This window comes from Hyla sarda, chromosome 3 (assembly GCF_029499605.1).
Source record: "Hyla sarda isolate aHylSar1 chromosome 3, aHylSar1.hap1, whole genome shotgun sequence".
Taxonomy (NCBI): domain Eukaryota; kingdom Metazoa; phylum Chordata; class Amphibia; order Anura; family Hylidae; genus Hyla; species Hyla sarda.
In genome coordinates this window covers 168,527,973-168,549,365 of record NC_079191.1, presented here as the reverse complement: position 1 = coordinate 168,549,365, position 21,393 = coordinate 168,527,973, and the positions used below count along the sequence as shown (strand labels likewise).

Sequence of the window (21,393 nt, the reverse complement as noted above, 5' to 3'; positions counted from 1 at the left end):
GCAGGGCGTACAGGTACACCCTGCGTCCTTAAGAGGTTAATTTAAAGCGATCAAAAAGTCTGATCAAAACAAATATGGTACCGATAAAAACTTCAGATCACAGCGCAAAAAATGAGCCCTTATAAATCACCATATGCGGAAAAATAAAAGTTTATAGCGGTCAGAAGAGGACATTTTTAAACGTATTCATTTTCGTGCATAAAGTACAACAAAATCAAACCTATATATAAGTAGGGTAGCATTTTAATTGTATGGACCTACAGAATAAAGAGAGTGTAATTTTTACCAAAAATGTATTTTTATTTCAATTTTGTCACACAATGATTTTTTTGTTTCGCTGTAGATTTTTGAGTAAAAAAAACTGATGTCATTACAAATTAGAATTGGTGGCACAAAAAAATAAGCCATCATATGGAATTTTAGGTGGAAAATTTAAAGGGTTATGATTTTTAAAAGGTAAGGAGGGGAAAAAAATTCAAAAACTGACAAAGGGTTAATAACAAAATGTATTTGGCATGACTATTTCTCTTACAAGTAGAGAATTTCAAATATAGAAAAATGCAATTTTTTTCCAATTTTTCACAATATTTTTGAGTTTTACCCAAAAATCGCTTCATGTATCAAAAAAATTTAGTACAATATGTCTCAAAAAAACAATCTCAGAATCACTTTGCCAGGTAAAAGCAGTCCAATGTTATTACCACTTAGGGACACATGTCAGATTTGAAAAAACAGACTGGGTCATACAGGCCAAAACTAGCTGGGTCATTAAGGGGTTAACAGTCTAAAACATCGTTTGACATAGGAACCATTAGACACTCTAGTAACTTCTTGATGCTTATTTAGCTATGTATAGATTGTCAATCCATTTCATTTTTGTGCACTTGTAGCATCTGTCATGAAGAAGGGAAAGATGTCATTGCCAATAGGAAATCTGCATTGAAAGTGTCAGTGTAGATTTGGTATGTGGAGGTTGTCTTTAGGCCACTGTTGTTTTTTTATGTCTAGATTTTAAACTTTGTTTTAAATACGTTCTGGGCTGAAATGGAACTAAAGGGTGTTGTGTACTTCAGCGCAAGACAGAGGTGTCCTCATTGCACAAAAGGAGTGCCACTGGGGTGATCTGTCAGTCTGATGTCTGACTACATATGTGATCCTCACAGCTGGGAGGCAGCTCACATTCTGCTTGGCATCTTCCCATGATAGAGGAAAAGGTCTAGGAGTTCAATTTCATGTCTGACATAGGTACTGCTAACAGAATAGCGCAGTATGTTTTTTTTTTTTTTTTTTTTTTTTTTTTTTTATAACCTTATGTAAACCTCGTTCTGCCTATTAGGATGGGCATTTCTTAGGATTTGCTCATCATGAAGGATCCAAATAATATCCTGTATATTAAAAGATGTACCGTAGTTAAGCTCACTCTGTTATTCAGTTCCTTTGTTTTGTATAGGACTGCAGGTTAACCTGCTGAGTGATGACGATGCAGAAAAGAAGAATTTCAATCTATGTCCTTTTTGTAAAATAGGAGTTTGCTCAATTTTTGGAAATCGAAGGAGTTACTGCAGGTTTTTGTAATTAGTAATTCCCATCATATTACAGTTCACAGGAAATGCTAATATGTTCATAAAAAGATCAGAGCTATAGACCCTTATTCCTTGGTTTTTCAATTTATAAAAATTATAGCGGTCTGTGTAAAGCTCTTTTTACACAAAGTTCAATATGCAATTGCAGCCAAAACGTTGCATGTTGGGGAACCAATAAAAGATCAGCTTTTTTTTTTTTTTCAATCAATATACCGTATTTATTGGGATATAACACGCACTGGCGTATAACACCCCCCCCCCCCCCCCATTTTAACAGGGAAATTTAAGTAAAAAAAATAAAATGTTAAATAAATTTTACATTTTTACAATAAATAACTTGGACTAAATGCCACATCATCCCCCCCACTTTGTTTTCCTCAGCACCTCAGCTTGGCCCTGTCCCCTCCAGTGCCACATCATTCCTTCCCTTTTATCAATCCCTGTGCCACATTTACCCCTCTCATCGCCACCCCCCATGTCTCATCATCCCCCCACAGTCTCATCATTGCCCCCTGTCATAGACCACCACTAGCCATATAGACGTTAAGCCTTTAGTGCCTCCCTCCACCATCATTTCCCCCTGTCTCATCATCCCCCACCCTGTCTCATCATGTCCCCCCATCATTCCCCCCCTCATCATTTCCCCCTGTCTCATCATCCCCCCACCATGTCTCATCATTCCCCCCATCATTACCCCCTCATCATCCCCTCACCCGGTCTCATCATGCCCCCCATCATTCCCCCCTCATCATCCCCCCACCGTCTCATCATGTCCCCTCATCATTCCCGCCCTCATCATTTCCCCCTGTCTCATCATCCCCCCACCCTGTCTCATCAAGTCCCCCATCATTACCCCCTCATCATCCCCCCACCCTGTCTCATCATGCCCCCCATCATCCCCCCCTCATCATCCCCCCACCCTGTCTCATCCCCCCACCCTGTCTCATCATGTCCCCCCATCATTCCCCCCTCATTATCCCCCCACCCTGTCTGATCATGTCCCCATCATCCCCCCCCCTCATCATTTCCCCCTGCCTCATCATCCCCCCAGGCAGTGGTCTTCAACCTGCGGACCTCCAGATGTTGCCAACTGCTGTCCGGGCATGCTGGGAGTTGTAGTTTTGCAACATCTGGAGGTCCGCAGGTTGAAAACCACTCTTCCCCTTTCCTTACCTGGCTTTGCTTCGGCTGTCTTGCGGGCTGCGGTCAGTGAAGCAGATGAGTGACCTCCTCTGCGCGGCATCAGGGATGTCACTTTTTGGCGGCGACTACAGGAAATGAAAAGTGACGTCACTGATGCCGCACAGAGAAGCCGGCAGAGGATGTCACTCATCTGCTTCACTGACCGCAGCCCGCAAGACCCCCTGCCTGACCTGACCTGCCGAAGCGCAGCCAGGTAAGGAAAATAAACAAAACTATGAAAAGCGGGGGAAAAGGGGGAATGATGAGGGAGGGGGGAGGTAGGGAAAATTAAAAGTAAAACTGTCACTTGTTTTCTCCCGCACTATCCACAGGTACTGGTGGATAGTGCGGGAGACGCTGATTAAAAGGTAGGGCAGATCCGGACAAGGTGTAGGGCTCATTTTAATCAGCGTCTCCCGCACTATCCACCAGTACCAGTAGTGCGGGAGAAAACAAGTGACAGTTTTCCAGAGCGGGGAGGAGATGCCGCTGGTCACTGATTTAAAGTGTCCGTGGCCTTGCTGCTAATACTTAACAAGCGGCCGCTTTAGATCAGTGACCAGAAGATTTATCGGCGTATAACACGCAGGCAGGCTTTTTGCCTTAAATTTAAGTTTTAAAAGTGCGTGTTATACGCCGATAAATACGGTACATCAAAAATACCAAAAATATTAGTCCCATTTTAAGAAACCACATCATTTACACAGACGTGTGTGTATACATATATATATATATATATATATATATATATATATACACATACACACACACATATATAATATTGTTTGTGTGTGTGGCCCATGATGTCCTAGTTTTCAACTTGAAAAAATAACTTTTGGTTAGGAAACTAGGATTCCAAAAAGTCATCACTGTGGAAGGTATTTATTAAAGGAAAAAATTCTATTTAAATACGATGGCTATTTTTGTAGCGAACGGGACTTTCTGAAATGTTTAGGTTGGTTTCCGTCCAAGTTCAGGCTAATTACATCCCTTGAATCCCAAAACAACTAAAGTTTTCATTTGAAATTATCTGCTGCGGTAAATTATAGATGACGGAATGAGGAGTTGGTTTCATGGAAGAAGTGCGAAGTATGGCAACTAATGTTTTCATGCTGTTGGTCAATAGTGCCTATGCCCAATGTGGGGATCTGCCATGGACTTCTGCTGCTTTATACTTGCAAATAAAATGTTAGTTTGGGAAGTTAAAAAGAGAAAATTGCCATCTATGGGATAAATGGATAAGCCAGACCCCACCCCACTCCCTGCTAACCGTGTGTTAAAACAAATTGCTGGCATGGTTCAGGATAGTTGCTGAAAGACAGCAAATTGTTGGGTTTGTCACCTATCACTGAGTAAACATTTATGAACAGCTCAAGTAAAGAGGTCATGTATTTCAAAGCCATTTGTAATGAACATCTATAGTTAACCAATATGTTTACCAATGGACGTGGCAGTGTCTTATTCGTACCCTCCAGTGTTTAGAAGCCACTTGCGACTTGGAGAACTGTATGTCAGCAGGATGGACTATCATGCTGATCTTTGCATTGCAGTAAATAAGAATACTGATAGCTGGTTAAAAAAAAAATTATTACAGCCAAATATTGATGCTGCATTGTTCCTTTTAGAGACATGGAACATATTTCAGTGTTAATAAGCATTGTGTTATCTTTCTTTTGCAGCGCACGCTGGAGCAGTGCAGCGTCTGTTCCAAGCCAATCATGGAAAGGATCCTGAGAGCCACCGGGAAAGCCTATCACCCCCAATGCTTCATCTGTGTAGTGTGCTTTCGTAGTCTGGATGGCATTCCTTTCACCGTGGATGCATCCGGCCACATTCACTGCATCGAGGATTTCCACAAGTAGGTTTTTTTTTTTTTTTATTAGGTTTCAAAATGGCTTTGTATTCTAAATAGAAAAACATTGTAAAATAAAACTGATTATTTATTGCTAATTTCTGTTTAGAGGATGTTTGTTAAAATTAGATTAGAATTTTAACTGCACATTGCCATATGTTACTGTCTTTAGGATGCTAAAAGTTCTAGCATCATCAGTAGAAACCAGATATCAAAATCTTAAAAGGAAGAATCCACCCAAACTTCTAGATTCCTACCCCCCTAAATTTATAGTTGGAGTTTCTAGCAGTAGAAGCACATGAAAGGGGTTGTCATCACAATGCAAAGGCCTGGTATATTCCTAATAGCTTTTCAAGGCAGGAAGGCTGCAACTACACTTTATAGCAAAATAAAGTTTCACTAAAGTTTTTAGGTGTTCCCTAAAAAAGTCTAGTAGCTGGTCAAGACTAGAAAGTTTTTTGGGCAGTTATTAAGGTAATACATGACATTCACTTATGTGGTTACTTGTATAAGAATGATTATTTCTAATATAATTGTAGATGATCAGCGTGTTACAACGTATAGACAATTATAAAGGAATAGGCATAATTAGTGTGGCCGAAGATTCTTGTGGCTGTTAGTGCACATTACCCCCCCCCCCCCCCCCCCCCAATAGCTGCGGGAAATCCAAACTGACATCTGTAAGTTTATATCTCATAACTTCGTCTTCAAATTCAAGAGAAACTGTAATTAGAGGACTCTGACAGAAATGGCTTCAGACTGCTGCTCCAAACTATCTCCCCAAACTGACATCACAGAGAGGAACAAAGCTTTTTTACACAAACCAGACATATCCCTCATAATTGTGGCGAAATGACAAGGATGAATCCTAATGAGCAGGCCAGCACAGTATGGCTTCTCTATAGAACGTCTGTGAGGTTGCTTTTTGTGCCGAACAAGTACATGTTCCTCGCACATCACGTTGGAAGCATAACTGCTGCAGCTTGTCAGACTGTAAGCTTGACAAATTTCAAAATATTACTCCGTGTTGACACATCTTTTTCTTGTCATCAGGAAATACATGCAGTTCTATTTTAACCCAAAAGTAAGATATTGCATGAAAATAGAGGGACTAAATGGTTGTGGCCAAAAACAGAGAACATGGGGGGGAGGGGCAAAGAATTATTTTCCTAGTTAAGAGGTACTCCCAACTACAAAAGTTATTCCCTAACCACAGAATAGGGGATAACAAGCGGATTGTGGGGTCTGACTGCTGGGACCGCCACCTATCCCAAAAGCAGAAGAAAATTATCCCCTGAAAGAATATACAGTACCATGTGTACGGAGTCAGTGCTCTATTTAACCTCTATGGGGCTTAGGAATATTTTTATTACATATATTATGTATAGTTTTGTGGAAAAATTTCCAGGATAATTTGTCATTAAGTCATGTAAATATCTGCTCATTCTGGGCTAAGTAGTCATGTAGACGGTCCTACACAATGGCTAACAGCTCTTTATATATGTACTGTTATAAAGATGGCTGTAGTCACTGAGTAGGACCACTCGCATAACTACTTAGCCCAGAATGGACAGAGATTTACATGATTAAATGACATGCCATGGTGCAACTTTTCCCTCAATACTATAAGTCTGCTCAGTATCTCCTGTTATTTAACATGATGCTTGCTAATGAAACTAAATTTTCAATGCAACAGGTTCTCTTTAATGTGAGGCTCTACATGAGTGGTTATATATCAAATGGCTCAATACATTTTGAAAACATAATAAAACAAGAGTGCAATGCTTACTGTATATATCTAGTCTCTCAATGTAGTAATTTATATCTAGATTAGAAATAAAGCAGACACAGCAGATACTGTTTACTCAACTTCCCTAATGAAGTGTATGTAAAATATGGCAGTGTTTTAACCCTTTCTATTGTTGGGTTTTTGTCGAGACTTGTACTCCAATGTTTGTCGCATACATTTTGATCCACATTGGGACATTGTGAGTACTCACATGAGGCAACATGTGTTCCTTATGGAGTACACACACCTCAGGATGAGACCCTAGACCACTTATAGAGGGATGTGTGAACAGGAACCTGCATCAAGATGCTCCCCCATTTGAAGAGTAAACATCTATATTGTGTTCTATATTGCAGTTACTCAGTTTCCATTCAGACCAACCAAGAAATAGACTTTTCTTAGCCTTGCTTATAAAATCATTGATCATTGATACATAAGACATCCTGTGCATGAGAAAGACAGAATACCACATAGCTTTGCCACCCAAATTGAGAGGACATTTTAGAGCAGATTCATATGCACCTCCAGTGCCAGCTGCTACAGAGATTTATCTGATCTGTTCTGATATTCTCTCTTCCTTGAGCCCTGTACATAAATCATGAAGAGGCTGGGAGGTGAAGTCAAATGAAGTAGTGGGGAAAAAAGTATTTAGTCAGCCACCAATTGTGCATGTTCTCCCACTTAAGAAGATGAGAGGCCTGTAACTTTCATCATAGGTATACCTCAACCATGAGCGACAGAGTGGGGGGGGGGGGGAGAATATCCTCCACTCGTTACCTGTATTAATGGCACCTATATGAACTTATCAGTATAAAAGACACCTGTTCGCATACTCAGTCACACTCCAAACTCCACTATGGCCAAGACCAAAGAGCTGTCAAAGGACAAAGGACACCAGAAACAAAATTGTAGACCCGCACCAGGCTGGGAAGACTGATTCTGCAATAGGCAAGAAGTCAACTGTGAGAGCAATTATTAGAAAATGCAAGACATACAAGACCACTGATAATCTCCCTCGATCTCGGGCTCCACGCAAGATCTGACCCCGTAGTATCAAAATGATCACAAGAACAGTCAGCAGATATCCCAGAATCACACGGGGGCACTTAGTGAATGCAGAGAGCTGGGACCAAAGTAACAAAGGCTACCATCAGTAACACACTACGCCGCCAGGGACTCAAATCATGCAGTACCAGACATGTCCCCCCTTCTTAAGCCAGTACATGTTCAGGCCTATCTGAAGTTTTCTAGAGAGCATTTGGATGATCCAGAAGAGGATTGGGAGAATGTCATATGGTCAGATGAAACCAAAGTAGAAGTTTTTGTAAAAACTGAACATGTCGTGTTTGTAAGAGAAAGAATGCTGAGTTGCATCCAAAGAACACCATACCTACTGTGAAGCATGGGGTGGAAACATCATGCTTTGGGGCTGTTTTTTCAGCAGAGGGACCAGGATGACTGATCCGAGTAAAGGAAAGAATGAATGGGGCCACATATCGTGAGATTTTGAGTGAAAACCTCCATCCATCAGCAAGGACATTGAAGATGAAACGTGGCTGAGTCTTTCAGCATGACAATGATCCCAAACACACTGCCCAGGCAACGAATTAGTGGATTCGTAAGAAGCATTTCAAGGTCCTGGAGTGGCCTAGCCAGTCTCCAGATCTCAACCCCATAAAAACCTTTGGAGGGAGTTGAAAGTCCGTGTTGCCCAGCGACAGCCCCAAAACATCACTGCTCTAGAGGAGATCTGCATAAAGGAATGGACAAAATACCAGCAACAGTGTGTGAAAGAATTGTGAAGACTTACATAAAATGTTTGACCTCTGTCATTGCCAACAAAGGGTGTATAACAAAGTATTGAGATGAACTTTTGTTATTGACCAAACAGTTATTTTCCATCATAATTTGCAAATAAATTCTTTAAAAATCAGACAATGTGATTTTATGGATTTTTGTTTCTCATTCTGTCTCTCATAGTTGAGGTTTACCTATGATGAGAATTACAGGCCTGTAATCTTGGGAGAAAGTGGGAGAACTTGCACAATTGTTGGCTGACCAAATACTTTTTTCCCCTACTGTGCAAGGCTCTGGCACTTGGCTGAGTGCAATTTTATGTTACCACCTTCGGTTCCAGGATCGGTACAATTTGCTTTTATACTTTAAAGGAGATATCCAGTGCTGAAGGACTTATCCCCTATCCTATGTATAGGTGATAAGTTTCAGATTGCGGGGGATCCGACCGCTGGGGTCCCCCGCGATCTCCTATATGGGGCCCCGGGTCGCTGGCCAGATAGCGGGTGTCTACCAACGCACGAAGTGACGGCCGACACACACCCTCAGTACTGCACTATGGCAGTGCTCTGGCTCTGCCATAGAGTTGTATTGAGGGAGCTGTCAGCCTCCACTTCGTGCGGTGGTAAACACGCCCCCTTCCCACAGGCTGCCGGGGCCCTGTACAGGAGATCGCGGGTTGGACCCCCTCGATCTGAAACTTATCCCCTATCCTTAGGATAGGGGATACATATTTCAGCACTGGATATCTCCTTTAATAGCTATCCAGGAGTGTCTGCAGCGCTTACCAGCAAATACAGCTGACATATTCCCTTTAAGTTATTATTACATCAACTTTTAGTTTAGTTTAAGGTATTGAAATTCTTAAGACTCCAGACTTTCTTATGAGACTCTCTTCCTAGGATATTATAGATACCTTTCCATTTAACAAATAGAATACCAGCTGCTCCCTTCTTCTATACTTCATTTATGTAGGCTTGTGTTGAGTTTCTTGAATAAGTGTGAAATACATCTTTATTTGTGACCAGGGAAATGAAAACTTTTTCTCCCCTAATCCATTTAATCCCTGGGTGGTATGTTTAAATCCTGGGTAGCACGATAAGAATTTCCTAAGACTGACTGACTTTCTTTGATCTTTCTTTTATTTAAATGTCCTAAAGCTTTAAAATCTCAGGGGATGCATCTTGTGTGTGTTATTTTTCTATGCTGGAGCCAATTGAATGTACATATAGTTTGTAATGGTTCGCTAAATTGCGCTTGCTGTATAAGTGAAACGGCCTGTGGGACATTGAACTCCAGTCCTTTAGAGGCTGCACCAGGCTCTTCACATAGGTTTATCCAGCTCAGTGAACAATTCCTTTCATTCAGAATACACATCAATAAAAACATGGAGCTGCTTACTTTCGGCGTAAACCATGGTTAACACCTTAAGGACTCAGGGTTTTTCCGTTTTTGCACTTTTGTTCTTTCCTCCTTACCTTTAAAAAATCATAACAGCCCACTGAGCTAGCCGGGAGTAGTTTACTTTCACTTTAGATGTGGCGATCAACTTTGAACGCCCCATCTAAAGGGTTAATAGCGCGCTGCACCGTGATCTGTGCCGCACGCTATTAGCCACAGTTCCCGGCCGGGCCTTACCCGCTATGACACCGTGGCCTAGCGTTATAGAAAGGGAGCAGACTCAGGGCGTACAGGTACGCTCTAAATCCTTAAGTGGTTAAAGTCTTTTATAAGGCCCTAATGCCCAGGAAGTTTATAAGTATTTTAAAATGTTATATTTGCTATATGGGACCCCCACTGATCACAACATATATGAAGCTGTGCGCTTCAATCCCCAACTTGATGTTCAATCCAACTTGTAGCATTAAACAGACTCCATTGTAAGTCTGTGGAGCCCATCTCCTGCTACAAGTCCGGTCAAGCAATGTGCCAGGGAGTGAAGGGCTCATCCGTGCACTTCTTCCAGCTCAAATTTACTCTGAAACCCTGAATGATCAAAACTTTTAACACATCTGTACAACATTTTCTTAAAGTGACAGTAATGCTTTAAATACATGAGATCCCTTTTTACAGGGTCAAAGTTTTACATTTTTTTTTCATTGTTCCTCTGCCTTTTAGGAAATTTGCCCCAAGGTGTTCTGTGTGTAAGGAACCAATCATGCCTGCTCCTGGCCAGGAGGAAACTGTTCGTATTGTAGCACTGGATCGTGACTTCCATGTTCAGTGTTACCGCTGTGAGGTATGTTCTTCCAGAAGATTCTGACCATTCTTTCCATGTGTACAGTCCTTGCCTCCAGATTTAATATCTTTAATATGGGTTGTGTTCACTACAGGATTGTGGAAGCCTTCTCTCTGAAGGGGAAAATCAAGGCTGCTATCCATTAGATGGACACATCCTTTGCAAGTCCTGCAACTCTACACGCATCCAGGCTCTTACTGCCAAGTCCAGTACCGACCTGTGAATGAATAGCACCTCTACTTGAATGCTAGAAACGTCCTTAATGCTTTTCAATGCTCTTCTCAACTATGTCAACAGCTGCCTCTATGGCCAGGTTCATTTAGACACAATGTACAAGTTCTCCTTTCACAGACACATTGGAAGGAGGTCTAACATTTCTAGTTACTGCTTTCACACTTTATTCATTACATTACACTAAGTATTTAATGTTGTCAGCCGCAATGCGGAGTCATGTATTTTGTGTATGGTAAACTCCTCATTTTTGCAGTTGATGTACTAGTAACCTAGTTATATACCTAAATAAACCAGGAGGTATTTGGATGCGCAGGGACTTGATCATTTTTACTAGTTGTTAGTGATGGAAGCCATTGAGCTGTGGTTTTTACTTGAACTATGCCAGGTTGTTCTAGGGAAGGAGGACATTTCTCCATCAATCATTTCACCTTTTTTTACAGCTTTGCTTTTTCTATTTAGCACACTGTTTGGCTTCTGCTGGTGATGGTATTTTCTCTCAATGGGTATTCTAAATGTACTTTATCAGTGGTACGTGCTTTTAAAAGTGCATACACACAAGCCTTTTGCCAGGTAAAATATGATGTCACCCAATATAAAACTATATGCTGCAAACTATCAGTGGTGACTGTTATCCAGGGATAAGCAATGCTAACAAGGTGCCTTACATTTATTTCCAGGTCACAATTCTCAGGCTTTGTCCCAGGCAGGTACGTTGTAACTCTGTAAAGCACAGCTTGTAGATTTAGAATAGAAGAATCTGAATGTTGAGCGATTACTGGGGCCAGTCCTGCAATTGGTCTCTTGTGTCTACCATACAATAGGTAAAAGATATGGCATGAATGCCATGGGCTTTACACAATCCTCCCCTTTAGCATTCATTTCTAATACAGGACCACTTTGGAATCGGCAATGGCCCATAAGCTAGAAAAGATATAGTAAATAATTTTATCAATTTATGTCTGACATATTAGTATAATAACAAGGTAAACATGTGCCTAAAGTCACTTTGCCTTATCCTTTAGTATTTTTAAGCATATACTGTAAGCTCATGCAAGTATGAGCTATGGAAATGAGGAGCACATACATTATGTTTTCAAATAAAATTATAATATATATATATATTTTGTATTCTGTATCTTAGGTTTTATATAGACAAAAAAGAAGGGTTTGCCAATTTACTTATTGTGCCTTTTGTAGAGGAGAGCTGCAATCTAGTTTTCCGAGGTATAACCTCTATGTGCAGAAATGTCACTTTATAGACCGGTCCATGAATAGGTATTTTTTGCATAAATGTTAACGTATTTGTGTAGGTTAAATAGAGGAAACTGTCCTTATGCTTCCCCCATCCAGAAAAGATCCTAATTTATTTGAATGTGCCATGTTAAGATGTCATTCTTCCCAGGTTTTGGCTAGATCAGGGCTTCAGAGCAGTGCATTATATAAACCATTTCAGTGTGCTAAGAGTACACATTGGAAGTATTAACTAGAGAAGTATTAATCTGTGATTGCCATATTACCTTCACACCTATATGAATGTCATATTTGTCCTATTGTGTGTGTGTATAGATGCACACTGAAAATGTTGTCACATTTCATGCTACAGCCTGAACCTTTTATCATATAGAACATGGCTAATCAAATTTTTTTATTTTTAGTATTTTATTTTAAACATAGTTATTCTTAAAGCAGTGTACCAATTGCATTATGGTGTGGTTATCTATATTATGTTACCTACAAAAAGTTAGGGGCTGACGTGTTAGATTAACCAATATATAAGTAAAGGGAATCTGTCAGCTCTAGATCATGCTCTGAGATCAAGTGTCAAAGAAGCTGCAGTACGTACACATCTTTCCTCCCTGCCCTGCAGGATTGATATACAAGGCTTGTGTTTCCGCTCTGAGTTCTCAATGTCCATCAGTCAGGGCTGGGAGGGGTGGGGGAGTGAAAAGGCATGCATTCTGAGGCTCAGTACAGCCTCTTTGACACTTGAGCTCTAAGCATGGTCTAGAGCTGACAGTTTCCTTTCATCAGATAAATGCTAGCCAAACCTTCTGATTTCAGTAGGAGCAACCAACCATGTAATACTTAGTGCAGCCTTCTGACTTTCCCCCAGCAGCAGATATCAGAGGAAAGAAAGATTAGTAATGTTGGATTTTAGCTGCCTGGTCCTTCTGTTCTCTTGAAACTATGCTGCCAGTGGAGTTGGACAGCAGCTTTCTCCCCATCTCCCCATTCAGAACACATGCACACCTGGCTGAGCCAGCAGTGCATGTGTGTGAGGATATTGGAAAAGCTAGCTGTCGGCAAAACAAGTGTTTAGCCGACCGCTATCTTATGTGCATGGCTTATGATAGGTATAAGCTGACTGTTAAAAAAGAAAACCTTTTGTGCACTTTTAACAGTACTCTCTTATATGGAAGGTCATCTAGATATTTATTAAAGATCCAGCAGGCGTAAGGTTTAAGTGAAGCCTGTAAAAAGGTTAATTCCATTTGATTCTGTTGAACTCCGAATTCTGTTGATGTTAAGGGTGTATTCACAGGAACACAGGATTTGAAGCTGTGCTTAATCATTTAGTTTACATTGAAATCTGCAGCTTTAAATCCTGTGCATCAAATATGTGCAGGATGCTGTACGTGTGAATACATCCTGAATCAGCGTTAAAGGGGTACTCCGCCCCTAGACATCTTATCCCCCTTAATGCAAGTCTATGGGAAGGGGCATATACTTTTGTATACAGCTAGCAACAGTCGGATAGGCATGGCCAGGGATTCGCTATGCCCAGAGCTGCCATGCCTATCTCCTTTCCTGCAGCACTGGGACTGCTGTGTGATTGACACAAGTACCAATGCAATAGCCCAGAATTGCTTCTATGTTGTGCTGGTAACACCGGCGAGTTCACTGAGCGAGTGCTCGCTGCTGATGCCTGTCCGCTCACTGCGGTGTGTAATGCTGGAGGCAGAGAGTGTATTCAATCTTTGCCTCTAATGGACACAAAAACCAGGGGAGAGGGAGCTCAGTGAACTCACTGGCAGCACGTAAAAGCGACAGCGGTCCCATCGCTGCAGAAAAGGCGATAGGCGTCGCAGCTCTGGGCATAGCGAACCCCTTGCCACACCTATCCGGCTGTTACTCGCTGTATACATAAGTGTTTTATGAGATCATAAAACCTGCAATAAAGTAGATAAAGGTAATGCTGGATTGATATTCTAAGCACATTTAAAATACTGTTGTTACTTTATATGGCCCTAATATCATGACAGTTGTGCTTTAAGGCTTCAGCAAGTAAATGATATTTCTTATATAATGAAAGTCATCTAGATTTGCAATGTACTTCGGCATTCTTGTCTTACAGTTGCAGATCTCTGCCTGTGGTTTTCTTCCATGGTTCTATAAACCAGTCCTGATCATGTGATGGAAACCTAGTTTGTTACAATACTTGGATGCACTTGTGTGTCCCGCATGTGACTAGGACTGATTTATATCCCCTGCAAGTAAGGAATGAAGGTTCCTAATGAAAGATGAATTGATCCAGAAAGTGTATTAGAAAATAATATAACTTTTCATTATACAATAAATACACTTTATCTGCTGAAATTTGAATACCCCATTTCTCTCTCCCTATTAGACTGTTTAGTCCAGATGAACTGATAATTTGTTTCAGGAATAACATATATTCACAATCTAGCTGCTCAACCTGTACTGTAGCTCCTATTACTTCTGGAAAAAAAAAAGTTTACACAAATGTTTGAGCCAAGTGCCACTATGTGGTAGCTTTAGGACGATACCTGTTGCCATATGTTGACATTGAAGCGCATCATTGCTGCAGGTCTTGGCTCTCTAATCCCTGCTAAGTATGTGAGTGTATCTTTCCATTGTTGACTAGACAAATATGACACCTTTCTTTATATACTGTGTGTGTCATACTGAAAACCAGTTTATCTAACACTTACTGTTTACCTAGAACAGCAGCACTAAGCGTTCTAATGTGTGTGAGAATACTGTCCTATTGTGTCACACAAGGCTTTCTTGTTTACTGCTGGCTGTACCATAAATCAGTAAGAAAGAAGTTGTTCTGTCTGGAAGATTCATGTCTGCTGCTATTTTCACTACAGCAGAACTTGTGCTAAAGTGCCCTGTAATGAGCTATGAAAGAAAAACGTCTGTTTGTACATGTATTTATTGTCAACAGTCTTGAATTATGTCACTTGGAGGGACATCTTATATTGCTGAGATTACACTTTGCAAGTGGACACCAGTGCAGCATTACACCACCTCTACTCATGTTCAGTTGACCAGTAGTGACCCGTACGTGCCATCTGACTATGTGGTTGCATCTGCCAAGACTTTCCAGTCTTCTAAATGATAAAGCAAGAATTACGTCAGGCTGAGCTTATTATTAGAATAATGGACACCCAGTATCTTAATCTTACCCATACACTTTGAATAGTATTTAGTATACTGCTGTTGTGTCTCTTGCCACCAACAATCTTCTGGCGAGGACTCTTAAAGGTACTCTGCCCCTAGACATCTTATCCCCTATCCAAAGGATAGAGGATATGATGTCAGATCGCCGGAGTCCCGCTGCTGGGGACTCCTGGGATCTACCATGTGGCACCCACCTTTAGCGGCTTCCGGAACCGCTGGAGGTCCTCAGGCTGAGTCCATCTCGACCATAGGTACGACTCCGCCCCGTGTGACATGTCACGCCCCCTCCTATAGACTTGCATTGAGGGGTGGATTGTGACGTCACACGGGGGTGGAGTCGTGACATCACGATCTTCCGTACCCATGGTCAAGAGGGACTCAGCCTGAGGACCTCCAGCGGTTGCGGAAGCCGCTAAAGGTGGGTGCCGCATGGTAGATCCCGGGGGTCCCCAGCAGCGGGACCCCGGCAATCTGACATCTTATCCCTATCCTTTGGATAGGGGATAAGATGTCTAGGGGCAGAGTTCCCCTTTAAAAACAGCCAGTAAAGTGACATAAGGCATTCCAGTCGTTAAGTGTTCAGTACTTGTACCAGAATTGTTCGATTTTGTAATATTCTGTATAATCCCAATTCCATTGCTTTGGTACCAAGAATAACTCTCAATACCCTTGTCTTTTCCAATGAACCTGTTGTTACTGTATGTGTTTACATTGGGTTTCCTTACTGGGTCCCTAATTTCACGTGAATACACGTTCTCTAAAAGGTTTCAGCAATCTTGGGCAAGCCAGGGGGCCCATTTTTAATTTACTATAAGGCGGATTGCATGAATATTTGCACATCACAGGCTTCGTTGCAAAGTGATTATTCCAAAGAAGATGTCAAACACCAAAGATAAAGGAACATATTGTTTTTGCGTAAGCAGATGCCATAAATGTTTTCTATTGCACGTTTTGTGACAGATGGGGGTATCTGGCATTAATATAGGAAGTTTAAAGTATGTAACTGTTAATGAACACTATGCGGATATTAAAGATGGCAGCAAATGTGAGCTGTGATTAAAACATGGTAAAGCAATCAATGACAATTGTGATTATAATCTATTGTACCCTGTTCTAATCTGATTTTATAAGATTGTTTTTTTTAAGTAGAATGTTTTTCCTGATAATATCCACGCTTCACATTAAAATTTCTATTTGCATTTAATAGGTTTGTGTCCATGAATGTTTTTGTGTTTATATGAGCATGACAGAGTAACATAAAATGCAAAGGCAGTGATTAAAGCATACCTGTCAGATCCGACAAATTTTTTTTTTACTCAGGACCTAATTCTGACCATGTACATGTAATTTTCATGCCTCTATCACCTATAGTTATTATAATAACCTCTTCACTGGCTCACAGTGTTAGACATCCTCTCTAGGGGAAGGGGGCATGTCCCTTGTGGTGGTGGGAGGTGATTGGTGTGTCTGATCATGCAACCTTGTCCATGACTCATGGACAAACCTGATGCTGCTGCAGGACTGGTTAGTGTCCCACTACGTATTGGGACCTCTAGTGGTGGGATTTTCAGGGGCCGTTTTCTTTATTAAATATTCGAAAAAATGTAAACAACCATATTACAAAAGGTCTTTAATTTTCATCAGTATCAACATGTAAAAAGTTTTTGGATCTGACTGTATATTTAAGCCCAAAACATCCATTCTCATTACTCAGTTATAAGATTATTTTGGCAAATTTTGGTACACATACAGAATTGCTAAACTATCATGAACATGCTTGGGTAACCTATCTGCTGAAGAATGGATTTCTCATAGACAATATAAAAAAAAAAAAAAAATATATATATATATATATATATATATATATATATATATATATATTACAAAATAGGTTTACTTTCCATGAACAGTCTGAAATTGTAGCTCTGTCCATGGACAACTTGTGACACTTTTAGAAACAGAAAAGCCCTTAAGAACTCATTTTCACCTTAAGGACACAGCCAATTTTATTTTTGCGTTTTTTGTTTTCTTCTCCTCGCCTTCTAAAATTCATAACTCTTTTATATTTCCATTCTTAGACACATATGAGGGCTCGTTTTGTGTGACCAGTTGTACTTTGTAATGACACCTCTCATTTTACCCTAAAATGTAAGGTAAACCCCAAATTTTTTTTTGGGTGTATGGAAATTTAAACGAAAATCATAATTTTGCTAATTTGGGGGGGTTTCGTTTTCGGGCTGTACACTTTACTGTAAAAAAAATAACATGTTTTCTGTATTCTCTAGGTCAATACAATTAAAATGATACACGGCAGGTTCCGGCTGCTAGCAGCAGCTGGGGACCCGCCAGTAATGGCTGACATCTGCGATCGCGCGGATGTCCGCCATTAAAGGAGTATTCCAGGAAAAAAAATTTTTTTATATCAACTGGCTCACGAAAATTAAACAGATTTGTAAATTACTTCCATTAAAAAAATCTTAATCCTTCCAATAATTATCAGCTGCTGAAGTTGAGTTGTTTTCTGTCTGGCAATAGTGCTCTCTGCTGACATCTCTGCTTGTCTCGGGAACTGCACAGAGTAGAAGAGGTTTGCTATGGGGATTTGCTTCCAAACTGGACGGTTCCAGAGACGTGTCATCAGAGAGCACTTTGACAGAAAAGAACAACTCAACTTCAGCAGCTCATAAGTAAGGAAGGATTAAGATGTTTTAATAGAAGTCATTTACAAATCTGTTTCACTTTCTGGAGCCAGTTGATATATAAAAAAAGTTTTTCCCTGGATAACCCTTTTAACCCCTCAGATGCCGTGATCAAAACAGATCATGGCATCTGCGGCAGTTCGGTACTTTGAATGGATGATCGGATCGCCCACAGCGCTGCCGTGGCGATCCGATCATCCAGCATGGCGACCAGAGGTCCCCTCACCTGGCTCCAACGGTCTCCCGGGGTCTTCTGCTCTGGTCTGAGATCGAGCAGACCAGAGCAGAAGATCAACGATAACACTGATCAGTGCTATGTCTTATGCATAGCACTGAACAGTATTAGCAACCAAAGGATTGCTATAGATAGTCCCCTATGGGGACATAAAAAGTATAAAATAAAAGTTGAAAAATGTAAAAATAAAAAGTGAAAAATCCCCTCCCCCAATAAAAATCAAAATTGTCAGTTTTTCCCATTTTACCCCCAAAAAGCGTAAATTTTTTTTAGAAACCTATTTGGTATCACCGCGTGCGTAAATGTCCGAACTATCAAAATATAATGTTAATGATCTCGAACAGTGAATGGCGTAAACGTAAAAAGTAAAAAAAAAAGTCCAAAAATGCTGCTTTTTTTTGTCACATTTTATAAAAAAAAATTCATACAAAATGATCTAAAAGTTTTAAATATGCAAATGTGGTATCAATAAAAAGTACAGATGACGGCGCAAAAAATTAGCCCTCATACCACCCTATATATGGAAAAATGAAAAATTTATAGGTGGTCAAAATAGGGCGATTTTAGATTACTGATTTTGTACAAAAAGTTTGATTTTTTTTTTAAGCGGTACAAAAATATAAAAGTATCTAGCCATGGGTATCATTTTAATCGTATTGACCCACAGAATAAAGAACACATGTCATTTTTACCTTAAAGTGTACAGTGTGAAAACAAAACACTCCAAAATGTGCAAAATTGTAGTTTTCATTTAAAGTTCCTCCCTAAAAAAAAAATGTTGGGTTCGCCGTACATGTTATGGTAAAATGAGAGGTTTCATTACAAAGTACAATTGGTCACGCAAAAAACAAGCCCTTATATGGGTCTGTAGATGGAAATATAAAAGAGTTATGGATTTTATAAGGCGAGGAGGAAAAAACGAAAACGTCAAAATAAAATTGGCCTGGTCCTTAAGGTTAAAATGGACTTGGTCCTTAAGGGGTTAAAATTGCCCTTATTTAACCTTAATTCTTGGTTTTTTTTTCCCCCTTGAACTATAATATTTCAAATTTCATAATTTTCTCTACCAAATTATACCAGTGCCCAAGACTTGGGACGTTCGAGGACATCCAGACCCTCATAATAAGTAATTTAGCACAGAAAAAAAGTTCTTAAAAAGGCTCCTTGTTCCCTACTACCTCCCTGTGAATACCCAATAACACCTGAAGAAGGGAAAACTCCTCAACCTGCAATCTTATTTTAATTTCCACCATATTTGCTCCCAGAATTTATTAAAGAAGTTAACCTGTGCCAGAAAGTTAAACAGATTTGTAAATTACTTCTATTAAAAAATCTTAATGCTTCCAGTACTACTTAGCTGCTGAATACTGCAGAGGAAATTATTTTCTTTCTAGAACACAGTACTCTCTGCTGACATCTCTGTCCATTTTAGGAACTGTCCAGAGTAGCATATGTTTGCTATGGGGATTTTCTCCTACTCTGGACAGTTCTTAAAATGGACAGAGAGCAGAGAGCACTGTGCTTGTGATGTCAGCAGAGAGCACAGTGTTCCAAAAAGAAAATAATTTCCTTTGTAGTATTCAGCAGCTAATAATTTTTTAATAGAAGTAATTTACAAATCTGTTTAACTTTCTGGCACCAGTTGATTAAATAAAAAAAGTTTTCCTCCGGAGTACCCCTTTAATCTCCAAACATGACCACATAATATGAACAAAATCTGTTCCCTCTACCTTACATCTGGGACACTTATCCTCTCTCCAGTGACCTATTTTCTTTAACCCCTTAATGACCAAGCCCATTTTCACCTCAAGGACCAGGCCAATTTTATTTTTGCGTTTTTGTTTTTTCCTCCTCGCCTTCTAAAATCCATAACTCCTTTATATTTCCATGTACAGACCCATATAAGGGCTTGTTTTTTGCGAGACCAATTGTACTTTGTAATGAAACCTCTCATTTTACCATAAAATGTACGGCGAACCCAAAAATTTTTTTTTTTTATTTTGCACATTTTAGAGGGTTTTGTTTTCACACTGTACACTTTATGGTAAAAATGACATGTGTTCTTTATTCTGTGGGTCAATACGATTAAAAGGATACCCATGGCTAGATACTTTTATATTTTTGTACCGCTTAAAAAAAATCTAAAACTTTTTGTACAAAATCAGTAATCTAAAATCGCCCTATTTTGACCACCTATAACTTTTTCATTTTTCCGTATATAGGGCGGTATGAGGGCTAATTTTTTGCGCCGTCATCTGTACTTTTTTTAGATACCGCATTTGCATATATAAAACTTTTAGATAATTTTTTATTAATTTTTTTTGAATAAAATGTGACAAAAAAGCAGGATTTGTGGACTTTTTAAAATTTTTTACGTTTACGCCATTCACCGTACGGGATCATTAACATTATATTTTGATAGTTTGGACATTTACACACGCGGCGATACCAAATATGTTTATTTTAAAAAAATTACGTTTTTGGGGGTAAAATGGGAAAAACTGACAATTTTCATTTTTATTGCGGGAGGGGATTTTTCACTTTTTTTTTTTACTTTTAAATTTTTCAACTTTTTTTTTACTTTTTATGTCCCCGTAGGGGACTATCTATAGCAATCGTTTGATTCCTAATACTGTGCAGTGCTATGCATAGGACACAGCACTGCTCGTTATTATCGGTGATCTCCTGCTCTGGTCTGCTCGATCGCAGACCAGAGCAGAAGACCCCGAGAGACAGCCGGAGCTAGGTAAGGGGACCTCCGGCTGTCATGCTGAATGATCGGATCCCCGCGGCAGCGCTGTGGGCGATCCGATCATCCAATCAAAGTGCCGCAATGCCGCAGATGCCGTGATCTGTATTGATCACGGCATCGGAGGGGTTAATGGCGGACATCCGCGCGATCACGGATGTCGGCCATTACCGGCGGGTCCCCGGCTGCTGCTAGCAGCCGGAACCTGCCGTGTATGACGCGAGCACCCTTCCGATGCTTGCGGTCATACACAGGACGTAAATGTACGTCCTGGTGTGGGAAGTCCCGCCAAACAAGGACGTACATTTACATCTGTGGTCGTTAAGGGGTTAAAGGACATCTGCAGTGTGATGATTAACACTTATCCCCTATCCACAGGATAAGGGATAAGTGTTTGATCGCGGGGAGTCCGACCGCTGGGACCCCCTGGGATCTCCTGTACGGGGCCGCGGCTGTCCCGTGCAGGGGGCGTGCCGGCCGCAGCATGACGTTGCAGCCGGGACGCCTCCTCCATACATCTCTATGGGAGAGGCTGGGAGGCAGCGTTCGTGCCTCCCCGTCTCCCCCATAGAACTGTATGGGGACGGGGAGGAGACGGGGCGTTACAGT

The 21,393-nt window shown here is 40.5% G+C and overlaps 1 protein-coding gene across 6 annotated transcripts in view; it reads left to right on the top strand.

Moving 5' to 3' along the window:
- The window catches only part of LPP (LIM domain containing preferred translocation partner in lipoma), a 347,896-nt gene extending 332,666 nt beyond the window's left edge, over positions 1-15,230 (top strand). For all 6 annotated transcript variants that reach the window (XM_056565451.1, XM_056565455.1, XM_056565453.1 and 3 more), the window contains 3 exons: positions 4,445-4,623; positions 10,319-10,439; positions 10,534-15,230. In XM_056565451.1, coding sequence (XP_056421426.1) covers positions 4,445-4,623; positions 10,319-10,439; positions 10,534-10,662 — 429 coding nt within the window. In that variant the 3' untranslated portion in view covers positions 10,663-15,230. The remainder of the gene's footprint in view (positions 1-4,444; positions 4,624-10,318; positions 10,440-10,533) is intronic.
- The last annotated feature ends 6,163 nt before the right edge of the window (positions 15,231-21,393 follow it).